At 36.1% G+C, this 16,185-nt stretch overlaps 1 protein-coding gene across 11 annotated transcripts in view; it reads left to right on the top strand.

The window, feature by feature from the left end:
- Positions 1–16,185, top strand: part of PPFIA2 (PPFI scaffold protein A2) — a 464,553-nt gene that overhangs the window by 75,356 nt on the left and 373,012 nt on the right. For 8 of the 11 annotated variants that reach the window (XM_081822131.1, XM_081822133.1, XM_081822137.1 and 5 more), the window contains one exon: positions 10,799–10,852. The exons of the other annotated variants lie outside the window; for them this stretch is intronic. In XM_081822131.1, the coding sequence (XP_081678257.1) occupies positions 10,799–10,852 (54 nt within the window). The remainder of the gene's footprint in view (positions 1–10,798; positions 10,853–16,185) is intronic. 11 annotated transcript variants of the gene reach the window in all.

Here is a 16,185-nt window from a genome sequence, read left to right as displayed (position 1 = left end):
TGGTTTTTGTTTCATTCTTTACAGTAATGAAACAAAAATATAATGAGGATGAAAATCTATTAATATAGGATAATGTACATTTCAAAGTGGTCCCAGGCACTGATGTCAGCCAATCAGCTTATCCTTTCTTTGCAGGAGAAATTCATAGGAAGCTAAATTCAACATAAATTTTTCAACTTCCTTTAACATTTATTGGTTGCTCTTTGTGGTAACTTCTGAGGACACAGAGATAATAATAAGTACAGTACTGAGTTGATTTAACCTTCAATTTTTTTTTTTTCACATGAGTAAAATGACAATTATAAAATGGTGTAGTAAAGTTGTGATAGAGTTAAGTGCAAGATGCTGGGACTAACAGGAGAAGTAACACTCTAGCTTGAGGGACTCAGGAAAGTCTCCTGAGAGGAGGTGATGCCTGCAGTGGATCTCAAAGGTAAAATATATCCAGAGGAGGGAGGTGGCTTTCTAGGCAGAAGGATCTGTGGCGCAGAAGCATAGAAGTTAAAAAAAAAAAAAACACTTGACACAAAAAAAGAAGTACAGAGTTCATTATGGTAAGAGTGTAAGGATTCTTTTGAGGAAGTGGTGAAAGGTAAAATGAAAAAAGTAGTCCAGAATGATGTAATGAAAGACCTCATAGATAAATATGCTTGATATTTTTTTTCCTAAGAAGAATGGGGACTTATTAAGAATTTTGGGTATGGGAGTAACCTATACATATCTGCATTTGAAACACATCATTCTAGAGTAGTGTTTCCCAAGTTTTAGTTTGCATTAGACTCACTTGGGGGCTTGTTCAAACACAGAGTTTCTGATTCGGCAAGACCGCAGTAAAACATAAGAAATGCATTTCTTGGGCGCCTGGGTGGCTCAGTTGGTTAAGCGACTGCCTTCGGCTCAGGTCATGATCCTGGAGTCCCAGGATCGAGTCCCGCATTGGGCTCCCTGCTCGGCGGGGAGTCTGCTTCTCCCTCTCCCACTCCCCGTTTGTGTTCCCTCTCTCGCTGTGTCTTTCTCTGTCAAATAAATAAATAAAATCTTAAAAAAAAAAAAAAAAAGAAATGCATTTCTTTTTCTCTCTCTTTTTTTTTAGAGAGGGAGCATGCACATATGGGGGTGGGGGAGGGGCAGAGGGAGAGGGAGAGAGAATCTTAAGCAGGCTCCATGCCCAGCATGGAGCCCGAGGTGGGGTCCAATCTCATGACTCTGAGATCCAATGACCTGAGCCTAAATCAAGAGTCAGATGCTTAACCAGAGGTGCCCAAAGAAAATGAATTTCTAAATTCCCAGGTGACACTGATGTTACTGGTCCCCAGACCACCCTTTGAGAACTACTGCTCAGGAGAAAAGATTATATGAGTGTGAGAGTGGAAAAAAACAGCTCAAAAAACACACTGTTTTGGAGAAAGCCAGCATGGTTGGGGGGTGGGGGAGATAAATGAGGTTTTGAACTAAGGTAGTGAATGCAGTAGCTATTAAAAGTAGGTAATAGATTGAGTTGAGCAGATAGTTTAGAAGGAAAAATTAACTGGCTTGGTATACAGATACCAGTGTGAGGGAAGACCTTATTTACCTCCAGAAATCCCAGGTTGGGCAACTGCCTGTTTATTGGAAGTACCAACAAGATAAGCGCTAGAGGAAGAAATTGGATGGGAGGCAGCTGGCCATAGTAATGGGAGAGGAGGAAAGGAGATGATATCTGATTTGGACATACTGAGTTTGAGATAACAAGGATACATCAGTGTGTAAGAGTTGGCAAAGAGGATCTGACAGAGACTGAGTCAGGATTCAGCAAAAGATTCCCTTTATCACCTCAGCCATAAAGAAGGGAATAGACAAGAAAAAAGCAACACAAAAAAAAATTCATAAAGGAAAGCGTTTCAAAGAAGGCACTCCATGGAAAAGGCAGAACCTTGAAACTCTTCGGTACTTTCTTCGGAAAACCCTGTTCCATGCAATACTGGCACAATTATGTCTTTGAAACATATTAGATTTCCTGTTTAGGTGTGAGTTTGAGGACAGTATTTTGACATTAAAAATATATGGCAAAAGTCTTCAGAATTGTACTTTTTTGCTAAATTCAGTGGCATTCACTCTCATACCTGTAGGTCGAACAAGGATATTCTTTTTCCCACCAGAGACGATCCACTTCACTTCAGAAAAACTCTGCTTGCAATGCCATTCATTCTTTCTACAAATATTGAATAAATATGTTTTCTCCCAAGTCACTATGTGTCATACCAAGTTGTCCCCATTTTTCCCCACACCTCCATTTATTTAAGAGAGCATAATTGTTAGAAATCATTTCCTTTGGAGTCAGCCTATCTAGATTTGAACACTTATTAGCTGTATGATTTTTGTCAAGTCATTTAAACTCCTGAAGACTCTCTTCCATCTTAAAAATGATGGAAATAACATTCAAAAGAGCTAGGATGCTCTTTAATAAGGCAATAGAGCTCTTTATACTGTGTCTGGTATAGTCAATGCTCAATAAATGTTAATTATATTGTTACCCAGTCAAAGTCTCAGGACAAACTTACCCAGCATGCATTCAAAACCATAAACAATTCTGGCAACATGAAATACTCAAACTTACTGTCACCCTATATACTCTACTTCTATAACACCTATATAGTATAATTTTAGCACCTTGTTTCTCAGAATTCTTCCTCATGTTGCTAGATTGAAAGATCTACTTTTATTCTTAGATTGACATACTCTTAGACTGAAAAGATCCTTGAAGTCAGAGAGCATGTCACAGCCTCTAGATTCCATACACCTGATTCTGTATGATACCTTGCGCTTATTATGTGTACAATATACATATACTGACTAAATTGTCTTTGTCATTCTGACTCCCCACTAGACTGTGAACTCTTTGAAAGTGACCTTGATTTATTCATCATCATGCTGTTCATGTTCAGCACAGTGCCTCAGTCAATCATTGCTTTATGAAAGAATTAATTGTATGGCTCATGGAAAACTTAGATTCGGGCTGGACTGTGCTCAACGTAAAAAATGTAGATATTTTCCTTTTTTTTTTTTTAATTTAAAAAATGACTAAATAGGGCTCTTTCTGGCTTCCATAGGGAAGAAGATATATAAAATTGGTTGTGTGTGTTCCCTGCTTCTTCTCTGCCTCCCAGGAAATTTGCCCTGTAAAGTTGCCAAGGAAACACTAACAGCTTAAGTCTGGTAAAGGAGAAATATGCCTCATTAACAAACTCAGTTTCATTATTTGGATGCTTGCCTCAAGGAGATGCTATTCTGTGATGGAAGATTGTTTCCATTAAGCATTGTGTGAAAAACTGAATGATTTTTTTGAGGAAATTTCTTCTATTACTCTTTCCCAGTGCTGTGAACCTACACACTATGAGACGTTACATAAAAACATTATTGACTTGTAATTCAATGTATTTGAACTATTTATTATTTCATTTTGTATATTTTCCTTCTTATGAACTAGAAACCCTGGGAATATAGAAATTTATTGTCTTAAGATAATACAGAATTGAGTGCCTTTTCCTTTAGGGGGATGTCTCATCAGTGATGTATAATGGAAAAAATGTACATGGTGCTTGGGGTTATAACACTTGGGATTCAAAGCTTCTTTCCAGAATTTACCAGCTGTTTGGTCTTGGGAAAATCATTCATTAGTTTTTTCATTCAGGCATTCTATAAAGATGGGTTGTGCAAACACTTTTGCCTTGAGCCATCTTTCAAAGTGATATATTTATATAAAAAATGAGAAATTCTTCATTTATATACTCTGAACCTCAGCTTTTTTATGTATAAAAAAGGTATTATGTGCTTTACTGAGTCATTCATCCATTCAAAAAGTATTTATTGAGCTCCTACTGTGTGGCAAGCTGTTCTAGAAGGTGATGAGAGGTGTTCATCTTTTGTTGGACTCTTGACAACATTGTTCTTTTATCTTACTTTTCTGGACTTAGGGTTGGTTAAGACTTCCAGCTGTTACTAGTCCCAGTGCATCACCATTCCCTTGGATCCACTGAACCATTCATACCTTTATAAAATATCCTTTTATTAAATGCTCTTTTATGATGTTTTTGAGTTTGCCATTTGTTTCTGGGTGGAACTTCCACTGATTTAGACAGTTAGGGAAAGTCTGTCTGAGATTTTGATACTTAAATTGAGATCTGAGGGAGTGGGGATATCTAGGGATTGAGCATTCTAAGCAGTATGAAAAACATGTAAAAGACAACCATGTGGTAGGAGTCATATTTGGACTGTTTCTGGAACGGCAATGGAATCAATGTGACTGGGTGGCATGAGAGAGTGGGATAATGGAAAAAGGATGGTATCAGAGAGATGGCCAAAGCCAAATCACTACAAGGCATTTCAGGACATGGTAATAAGTGTTTTATTCTAAGATTAATGGGAAACCAGGGGGTTTGGATCTGGGGAAGAATCTGACCTAACTCATATTTTGAATGGATAGTTCCAACTGCTGTGTGGAGAAGATATGGGGGAAGGGGAGGTAAGGACAGATAGAAGGACAACAGTTAGGCTATTTCTTTAGTCCAAGGGGGAAATTTCATTTATATGGTCCAAGGGATTAGGATGGTAGGAATGTATGTGGTAAGGAATAGTCAAATTCAAGCCATATTTTAAAAACAGAATTGGCAGGATTTGCTGATGCATTCGGATCTGAGAAGTTGGGTGAATGGTGATGTCAAGATGGAGAGTACTGGGACAGGAACTTAATTTGTGGGAAGGGTTGAGATGGAAATCAAGTTTGATTTTGCATTGTGAAATTTTAGATGGCTATAATACATCCAGTTGGAGATCCGAGTAGGCAATATGGATCTCAGAGGGTAAGTTGAAGTTGAAGATAAAATTTCAGCATTCATCAGCATACATGACATTTAAAGCCATGCTACCAAATAAAATCATATAAAGGGTGAAACTAAATGGAAACCACGAGAAAATGTACTGGAAGGAAAATGGAGTGGCCAACTTTGTTGAATGTACCTTAGAGATCAAGGAAAATGATGATGGAACATTGACAATTGATTCAGCCAATTGGATATCATTGGCAACTTGATAAGATTGCAGTGGTAAAGTGGGGACAAAAGCTACATGAAGAGAGAATGGGGGATGAGGGACATTTTGAGGAATTTTTCTGTAAAAGGATGGGAAAAAATGCTTAATTTTAGTATTTTGAATATATGAATTTTGTAAACTTCTCTACAAACATAAAATACCTCATCAAATGTTTTTAAATACCTTGGAGCAAATTTTAAATATAATCATTCAGTAAAAATGGTTGAAATCTATTTCTTATTGATTTCACTGTACTGATACATTTTTGATAGATTATTTTAATGCACTAAAATGTACTCTATATTGAAATTGAATCACTTTCCCCAAAAGCATTTCTAAAATATTCCCAAGCTTTAAATATGTATAAACCAAATTTTAAAATATCAGTAGCTAATAACAATATTATAATGTTTTAAGTATTTTTCTAATATAAAGTGACTTTTTGGAAGTATCACACTTGAAACTTGATCTTAACTTTAAATGTAACTATTAGGTTTCAAGATGTTCTGGGTCTTATGGCATGTGCAATGTTAGACTCAGTGGACTATTTAGAATTTTATTTTTCTTCATTTTAAGGTATTTGATACCCAAGCTATTTTAACATCTTTTCCTTGACCATAACTGGCTGATCCTACTCTTTAGGTATAAAAATAAGAATACAGCAACAGCCCTGAGGGAGATTTCAATCCCAATATCCTCTTTTTTCTCCCACCTTCATGCAGGGGAAGCAAGACTTAAACATCAAATTTAATGACTTACATTGAAAACCACATGATTAATCCCTAAGCTCCATTATTGAAAGTGTCTGTCAAGGGAAAAATTATGTCAACTCTTGGAACAGGGGATCATGGGTAGGGGGCACAGCTGGGCAGCCAACAGCATCAGTGCACAATGTGGAGTTTATTTTAAACCTCTCCTAATGTGGTACCCGAGGTCCAGGCTGCCCTCAAATCTCACTCTACTTAGAGCTCTGACACTAATCGCTGCACCTGCAGCTCAACCTTCCCAAGACTTGAGACTTCTGATTCATGAGCAGCCTTGGCTTACCAAGGACTGAGCTTTCCTACATTAGAAGAGGCTGCCTTCACACAGCTTGTGTCAAGGACTGGCTAATAACCTCACTTAGCTATTTGACACCTTGAAGAATAAGTGAAACTTCCATTACCTGAAATTTTTTTTTTAAGAAATAAAGTTGTTGGGGCTCCTGGGTGGCTCAGTTGTTAAGCATCTGCCTTTGGCTCAGGTCATGATCCCAGGGTCCTGGGATAGAGCCCCACATCGGGCTCCCTGCTCCGTGGGGAAGCCTGCTTCTCCCTCTTTCATTCCCCCTGCTTGTGTTCCCTCTCTCACTGTGTCTCTCTCTGTCAAATAAATAAAATCTTAAAAAAAAAAAAAAGAAAGAAAGTTGTTTATATGGTTAAGGATCCTAGTTTAGGGGCTCCTGGGTGGCTCAGTCAGTTAAGTGTCTGCCTTTGGCTCAGGTCATGATCCTCGGGTCCTGGGATGGAGCCCCACATGGGGCTCCCTGTTCAGCGGGGAGTCTGCTTCTTCTCTTTCTCCCTCTCCCCCTGCTTGTGCTGTCTTTCACTCTCTTTCTCTAATAAATGAATAAAGTCTCAGAAAAAAAAGGATCCTATTTTATTTTGTTCTGTGTAGATGATGGCAACACATATAATGGAGGCTATGTAATACTGGTGGTAAGCAGCGATAATACCTGAGTAGCAGCATGTGGGCAGGTACTAGGTTGGCTTGGCATACTTTTATAAATTCAACTGGGAAACAATGAGTCAAATGGATACAAAGAGTGTATTACATACACAGTGTAAACAGAGTCACCATGGTGTCAGCTCTCTATATTCCTAGGAAGGTTAGGACTAGGTGAGACAAGTAGGGTGCTTAGGGCACAAAATTTGAGGAGTCACTCACTCCTAGGATTATACAAATGCCAATTCTGTTCTTATAGGACTCTAAAATAAGGTGCCTAAGGGACAAAATTTAAGGAGGGACTCATTGTCAGGATCCTGCACATGCAGGTTCAGCACTTGTGTGACCCTCAGAACGAATGCCTCCCTAAATTGTATACCCTAGACATGTCATCAGTTGCCTCACCCGGCCTGGTCCCTAGTCCCACAGGACGACACTAAATTGGATGGACCAGATGACAGACAACAAGGAGGGAGAGGCAACTGGGGAGGAGCCAATCCCATAGTGCACCTCGGCAGTTTTACTGCCTGCAGATGGATCTAGGGTGGGGAAGAGTAAGGTGGAAAGTTCCATGTCTCACTGGTGTCAGAGAGGCGAATGAGAAGCAGCTGTATGGAAGCTCTTTATGTGACTGCCTACCTTGTTCTGTTCTCAGGAGGCTGACAGAACATTCCACCAAGACATAGGCCAACCTACTGTTTAGCTCTGCCTATATGGTCCATGTGGGTATGTTCAAGGTAACCAGATTGCCATGGTAAAACTATTCCCCTACAACTGGTATTAAAAAACACAAGTTTGCAGTATACAAATATGTTTTGTAATACCACTTCTAATAGCTATATGACATTGGGTAAGTTATGTAAACTTTTTAACTTCTTAAGTGAGAAAAGAAATAGGTACTCTATAAGGCTGTAATGTTAATGTTTATAAGGCATTTACGTGGTAAGTGTTGAAATAGTAGATATTTTATTAGATCTAAATGAACTATTAGATCTAAATGAAGCTATTAAATCTAAATGAACATGGTACATAATATAGTTAAGTTCTGTAACTAGTTTAAAAAAATCAGTTTTTTTTGAATGTTTAGTCAAACATTATTATAATAGTCAGCCAACAAACTTTCTAGGAGATCCGTGTTTTTACTTTTTGATGTATTTTTGTTGTTACCTATATAAAAAGATATCTAAATAACAAGATAGATGGATTTGTTAAGGATTTCAGTTATATTTGGCAGACAAAATATTCAACAACCATCAAAAAATTGACTCACTTTTAGTTATGTGCAGTGTTCCTCAAAAGATTTATTTATTTCACCTATTAATTTTACAACATAAATGCATTCATGCGCACTTATGCTCATTATTCACACCTGAAAAGTTTATTTTTGCATCAAGTGATAGATACGCTGTGTTTAATTTGGGCATCCATCCAAGTAGGACACTTTTTTTCAACTTATACTCAAAATAGCATATAAGCTCAAAAATCATTTTTCATTTAAATGAATAATCAGAGGGCGCCTGGGTGGCTCAGTTGGTTAAGCGACTGCCTTCGGCTCAGGTCATGATCCTGGAGTCCCTGGATCGAGTCCCGCATCGGGCTCCCTGCTTGGCAGGGAGTCTGCTTCTCCCTCTGACCCTCCCCCCTCTCATGTGCTCTCTCTCATTCTCTCTCTCTCAAATAAATAAATAAAATCTTTAAAAAAATGAATAATCAGAATAAGAATATATATCTGTACTCTGTTTAGAGCCACGAGTTCCTAGTTTGCTTTAATTCAACATGTTAAAAATCATGAATATCAATGCCTTTTGCATTCATCTTCTAAATTCTACTTTTGCTTTATTTTTCTCAAGAAGGTAACTGTCATGAAAGGCTTAAAATTTTAGGAATCTGAGAATTGATTCAGTTTACCTAAGATAGCAATAAATCTTCATAGCTATGATAGTAAGAAATCTTCATGATATAACTTTAAAAAGTGCATTAAGTAAATAGCTTAAGTGCTTTTAATCTGAATCAGTTTCTACGTTATCTTTCTAATAATGACATCAGAAGTGTTTCTCTTTAATGTACTTTATATGTTTTTATATTTAGAAAGGAATGTATTAATTTAAAATGTACTTAACATCATTTTCTTTCATTTTAAATGTGCTTGGAAATCACTTTTCATATGAATAGAACTTTGTTTTTTGTCATGGTCATAACAGGTATATTTTCAAACAGTGCAGTGATTATACTTTATTTTCTGTTGATCTAATATTTTAGCCACTTTACTACCTAATATTGTCAGTTCATTCCATGAAATTCTAAAACAGGATTAAAAATTATACTTTATCTTTGGATTAAAAAATGCTTGTCAGCTTATAAATATGTTTCCCACTTTAGTTTTATTATATAAGAACATAAGGTTACTTAGATGATTTAAGAGGACTGTTAAAGAACACGTTAGATCAAATAATTCAGGTGATTTGATTGTTTATGGTGTGCATGGTGCTAAAATAAAGAATTTCAACGAGATGGAGAGGGAGAGCCTTTTACAAATAGACTTAACAACAATGCAGTCGTATTGATTAGGATCTTGCCATTTTGAGAGCCAGAAACTTATCTTAAAGTTGCAGGTGGGGAGAACATCTCGTTTCAAAGGTTACTCAAATGATAGAATCAAGGACTTGGACCCTACCATTATATCTTCCCAAATCCATATTACCTTAATTTTCCATAAGACTTCTGTCTCATTTGAAGCAATTTTTATAAGCCTATTTTGGAGCTAGAGTGAGGGTGAGGAAGTTCTTCAAGGGGATGCTGAATAGGGAAAAACATTATGTACAATATGTTTGTTCCAGTGAAGACAACAATTTTCTTGGCAAGTATTCCTTGTGGTTGCCTTATCATTTATGTACTTTATATGTTGATAAAATATGCATACAGAAATTCATCACCCATTGAGTTCTTGCTCAAAGTCAGCTTCTTCTGATGGAAACTTTCATCACATCATTGCTTCCTTCTCCCCTTTCCTGCTGTTTATGTTGCCTCCACATGCTCATTTCAGCCCCATGTTTTTTGTTAAGATTCCCTATTTTTGAGATACTAGGGAAATAATGATGTGATTAAGTCCCAAATGAATTTGTAGCATAAATCTTCTTAATGATATAAAGGTATTGGTGTTACTCTGATCATAGGCATTTAATTTTCTCTTCCTTCAATCTTGACTCAGTGATCTTCCATCTTTGATTTCTTACTGCAACTGTATTTCCCAGGTTCCTCATCCCTATCCTTTCAAAAAGATACAAACAGATAAGTGACTGGGGTCACAAGAAAGAAACTTTTTGTCAAGAAGTGTAACTCTTCAATGTAGCCCCAAACTCCTCCAGCAGCCATTGAGCAGACAGTTTTGGCTAAGCTGCATGTGTACCTGTAAATTGGGCATATGCTCTCTAGTTTGTCACAGCATCACCCATTTCTCCGTGTATGATACTTTTGACAATTATTATTATTCAGGCATGATCTTCTGTAGTTACTGACTGAAGATTAGAAATCAAACCTTGTAAAAGAATAGCTAATCTATCCGTATCTGTTTATATTTTTATCTTTTAAGTTCAGTAATAGAGTGGACTACAGATAATTAAAATTTTTATAGGGCAAGCATTTTCCAAGGGATTTATATTCTTGCAAATAATATGTTAAATTGCAGTTTTACTAAAATTTCTTTTTTCTGTTATGTCCTCACTTGGACTCCTTAGAGAACAAAACTGCCTTCCTACCTAGAGTGATTTTTTTTTTTGCATATTTCAAGATGAGTGTTTACATTTTATTCTTTTTATGGTTTCCACAGAATTAGAAAATACCTAGATTTTTAGATACAGGCTATTTGTATAGTGTTACAGTGTGCAAGATTGTCTGAAAATAAAACAAAGAAAACAAATGTAGCTATGTGCCCTAACTTTGTAGCTAAAGAAAATATGACACTATGGGACTGGGAAATTCTCCATGCTGTTGAGTGGCATTTTACAATCAACACCTCTCCCCTTTTCAGGATATCGAATCCCTAACAGGAGGGCTGACTGGTTCTAAAGGGGCTGATCCGCCGGTAAGTTAGATTCTTCATTAAATTTAACTATTGACAAATTGAATTATGTACACACCAGATCATCAGACAATTACTTGTATACAATTTTCATATAGCTATCTTTTTGAAATATATAGCTATTTCAATAGTGTGTGTATATATATATATACACACACACACACACTAATATATAGTAATTAATACAAATATGAACTTGATTTGAGATATTGTTTGGTGTTTTAAAAAGTTTTAATATCTCATAAAATTCATCTCTATGTATTGACTCTAAAAATAAGAATAAAATTTTCATTAGAATATGTAAATACTTTATGTCCTATGGGCTACAGCAAAACTTTTGGAACTTGAGGGTTTACCATTCTAGATATGAATGTATGATTTGGGTTGCAATGTATTTTGTAGTTACTGAGAAAAATTTTATTGACCCATTTTATCAACAGTATTGATTCTTGATATTGCTATTTCTTTTCTACTTTATCCAGGGAGCTTCTGGAAAATTAGAGAAGTGTTCTAAAATTTTAAAGGATTATTGTTTTTAAGCAATAAGAAGAGATTGATAGTCTAGTATTGGAACATCTTAGTTCTTTCTGTGATACCTGCTTTCAGAAAATATTGATTAAGATAACATGTGGTTTCATGTTTGAAGTACAAACATGAGTTCATGGTGTATATCTAAAGTATTATGATTCGATCTATTTCAACAGAGAGTCAATGCATAAATTTTTATTACTGTTTGCTTTTCACTTAGCACTGTGAGGTTTAATGCTGAACATACAGAACCCAGTGTTATCAATTTTAGTTATACTTCACCGAGGTATCTAGGTGAAGTTCATAATCACATTAAAACATCAGTGAGATGTTAAAAAGATAACTTTCAGTGGCACCTCTTTCTCTCCTGTCTCCTTCCTATATCTCATGATGTTGTCTAATCATCAAATTGCTCCTAAAGTAGGCTAAACAACATATTTTAGTCCTTTCCCTTCCTTTTATTTTCATTGTCTAAATTTATGTGGGAAAAAATGTATTGTCTTCAGATAGCTGCTTATATTTAGTCCCTGAACCTATTACATTACAGCTTAAGGCAAGATGAAATGTAAGTCAACCAGCCAGGATATTGTGACAGGATTTACAGCCAGTCTTATATTTAAGTAGTGTAGGTGACTGTTTATGTGATATAATTTTACTCTCCTGCCTGGCATGGTGTTTGTACATAGCACTCAACTTTTATTAGAAGAGTAAATCCGTTTCCTTCAAAATCCCACCCTCACCTGTCCACTGATTCCTAAAAGAATTCTACAGTTAGAGATCAATTGATTTTAAAAGGATTTGTCCCTGGTTCAAATAAAAAATTAACTCACTGATATGAGGAATTTGAGAAAAAAAACAGAGGATCATAGGGGAAGGGAGGGAAAAATGAAACAAGACAAAACCAGAGAGGGAGCCATGAGAGACTCTTAATCTCAGGAAACAAACTGAGGGTTGCTGGAGTGGTGGGGTGTGGGAGGGATGGGGTGGCTGAGTGATGGACATTGGGGAGGGTATGTGCAATGATGAGCACTGTGAATAGTGTAAGACTGATGAATCACAGACCTGTACCCCTGAAACAAATAATAATTATATGTTAATAAAAATAAATAAATAAACTAAAAAAATTAAATACCTTTCTTCTGCAAGGGTGATAAAAATCTTATTCATGATTTCTATGTTAAAATAAGTTAATCATATCCTTCCAAGAAAACATTTTCCAAATATGGAAGATTGAGTGGGTATAAAAATCTAGTTGTTGAAAGAAGCTTCTTGAAAGGAAAAAAAGATCACAGAAAGGAAAGATGGTGTACAGAAGGCAAGCTTCATCAACTTCATTCCCAGTAGCTAATAGTGAAGTGTGTGTGTGTGTGTGTGTGTGTGTAGTTTATAATACTGTGAAATAGAGATTCTGTCTTGGCCATGCTCTACCATGATGTTGGATATTTTATACTGCTGCTTACATTTTTTAAAATCCATACTGTGCTTATTTTTTACCTTTTCGTAGAGTGGGAAACATCATGCGAATTGCAGAGTACACGAGTTTAGGCAATCTAATTAGGGGTTAACAGTACACATAAATTTAGTACTCCCCATTGTTAAAGAGCTATCTAGAGCATATTACTTGAGAAACTATATAATTAAATCATTTCTTAGTCCCATATAAAGCAGTCTAAATAGCAGTGAAATGGTAATAGGATCTAGGGTTACTTCAGATATTTAAGAGTAAGACTTTGAAGTCTACCTCATTTGCCTCATCCAGAACTTACAGCAATAATGCCACTGGCATTATGCAGCTTCTTCCCTGGTTTTCTTTCTGTTTGTTACCTTGAAGTAATAAGATCTATAAATTTGCTTCTTACAGAACTTAGTGCTTTTAATTGTTCTGTTTCCTTTATCCAAATGCTAATGGTTCTCTTTATTTCTAAAGTGTGGTGAATAAGTGAATACTCCTCTAATCCACATCCTTGGGTTTGTTATGTACACTGCCCTGAACATTCTCTAGCTCTATTAATTTTTTCCCCATTGAGGAAGCAGAGTTGTACATTCCATATTTTTGTACTTTCTGTTCTCATTTTAATGTCTTCTTGATGATTCTTAGCAATTTGGGTAAACACCCTGCAGAATTTGAAACAAGTTTATTTTCCTGAGGCTGCTGTTTAGACCAGATTATATATTTTTCAAATTGTAAATGGTCTTAAAATTTGAATGTCTTCAAAACCAATTTTAATTTGATTATTCAAAAAATGCCAATGTTCTACTTACTTGCTATAAAAGATAAGGGAATAAAAAAAATGCAAATCTGCATTGTGATCTAATATAATTTCTTTCAACCTAGACTTTATATTGCTGTATTACATACTTTCATTCTTCTATTTGTTTATTTAAAATTCAGTGTATATTTGAGTGTACATTATGTGCTAGACATTTGTTTAGGTTTTGGAAATACAGCGATACAAAATACACAGTTTCTCATTTCAGAATCTTGCAATATAGTGGAGTAGACAGGTTGGTAAAAATAATTACAAGGTAAAGTAGACAGAGTATGAGATGAAAATAAGAAAGAGAATCCATATAATCCAATTGTTGGGAAAGAAAGGGGCTAGAGAATCAAAGAAGGTGAATAGAAGGAAATACTGTCTAACTTGATAATTATAGGATAAGTTGAAGTTTGCCAACTGAGGAGAGCGGGGCATGGCATTTTAAGCAGAGGAAATAGTGTGTGCATAGGTCAAAAAATGAGAAAATAACTTACTGTGGCTAGAGTATGAAACAAGCTGGAGTGTGGGAGGTATTGGTAAAGAGAGAAGGCTAGGTTAGGCCAGGGCAAGAACATGAGAAATTTCATGGAAGGAATTGTTCTCTATACTAAGAATGAGGAACCATTAAAGTCTTTAAACAGGAGATCATTTAATCAACTCTCTCCTTTAGAAGGCTTTTCTTTTTCTTTTGACTCTACTTGGAGAGTGATTTAGATAAAGCAAGGAGACAAGTGAAAGGCTCTTGCAGTCATCCAAAAGAAAGATAATAAAGATGGTAATTGCAGCCTGTGTGTGTATGTATATGTCTACCCCACTGAATTATAAAACTAGTCGAGGGCAGTATCTCAGGAGAACATCAACATTTTGAGTAACACACCGAATGATTAATATGAACCTATAGAGTGACAGTGAGAATGGAGAAGAATGGACTGATTGATGAGATAATAAGGACATAGTGAATACTCAAGAATAATGGGATTGTTTAGAGGGAAGAGAATGAGACTTACTGAGAAGTCAAGGCTGACTTTTGAACTTTCTGGTTTGGCAATTGAGTGGATGAAAGTTCCATACATAGAGACAAGAATCTCATGAGGTAGAGCACTTTTGGAGTGGGGATGATGAGTTCAGTTTTGGACACATTAAGTTGAGCTGACCAAACTGGGAATATATGAGTGATTTTGGAATCAATGAGGTGAGATCTCATTTATAGCCATCGATTTGGACATGTAGGATAGTTAGTAACTGAAGCCATTGGAGTTGATGATGTCATCTCCAAAAATTATATTCCAAATGAGAAGATAAGAGAGCTCATAATAAATAAATAAAGAAGTGGGAGGGAATAATAGCCAATACAGGATATGAGGTTGAGTGTGTTGAAACAGATAGAAAGTACATAAAAAGGGAGAAGAATTTACTGAGGAAAGAGAAATTAATTGATAGAGCACAAGATGAGGAAAAAAGGATGGACTTCAGGGCATGTTCTAGAGAAAGGGCAGTGTGTCTTCAAATGTGAAATGAGTGAGAAAGAAAGGATTCTTTTTAGAAATGGAGGTCTAAAGCAATTGAAAGTGTCCATTTAATGGTTTTATTTTCCCCACAAAGTGTAAAGGAGCTAATTAGCTGATAGTAATAGGAGAGATGATGGGATGAAGTATCTCAGGAATATAGAGATGATTTATCTATTATGGATTATGGGCGAACTATGTAAACCACAGATGGAATACTGGAAAGTGTTAGAGGTCCACTTGTGGTTGTAGGCAGTGAATTTGTAGTGGTTATGTGACTCAAAGGTGTGTTTACTTTTACCTCCAGCAGTGCTCTGTAGCTCAGGTATGGGAAGGGAGAATGCCTACAACCATTTTAATTTCAGGTTGTTCTGTGAGACCATTGCTATGGAAGGCCAGTTGGGCAAGATAATTGAGAATATTAGCAAAAATCCCAGAGTCTAAGCTGAATAAGAATTGTAGTGAAGATAGGAAAGGATTGATAAAACAGAGGATTCAGAATTCTCAGTAAACTTGAAAAACAGGTGCAGTGGGTATAGGAAGAAGGATAGAAGATTATGGTGAGAGAGTAAGATGCTTGATTTAAGCATTTCAGGACCAAAACACTTCTAGGTGCTAATAAGATCCAGATTGAGGTTGTGGGAATGGGTGAGGTACAGAGAGAATGAAGTGCACTGGAACTTATGATGCCAAGAAACTGAGAGACCAATTTTGGTTGGATCATTTCTGTGGGTCCGGCAATCATTCCTGCTACATTCATTCCCTTGATAATCCCAACCTGTTTTACAGTTTAAATGCCATCTAGACTCTAATAACTGCATCTGTAGGCTGGATCACTTCCCTGAACTTTAGACTTGTGTATCCAACATATCCACTTATAAATTCAAAAAAGGAATTTAAAGCATAACAAGTTAACAAACTGAGCTTCTGATCTTCACTGTCATTTTACAAATTTCTTGCAGTTTTCCCCCATATCAGTTCATGGCTACTGTTTCAAAAAATCAAGACCCAGAGTCATTTTATAGGTTCTACCTTCATAATTTAT

This window comes from Leptonychotes weddellii, chromosome 5 (genome assembly GCF_054177405.1).
Source record: "Leptonychotes weddellii isolate Sample4059 chromosome 5, ASM5417740v2, whole genome shotgun sequence".
Classification (NCBI taxonomy): Eukaryota; Metazoa; Chordata; class Mammalia; order Carnivora; family Phocidae; genus Leptonychotes; species Leptonychotes weddellii.
Note: the sequence above shows the minus strand (reverse complement) of the source record. Positions and strands in the feature narration are given on the sequence as shown.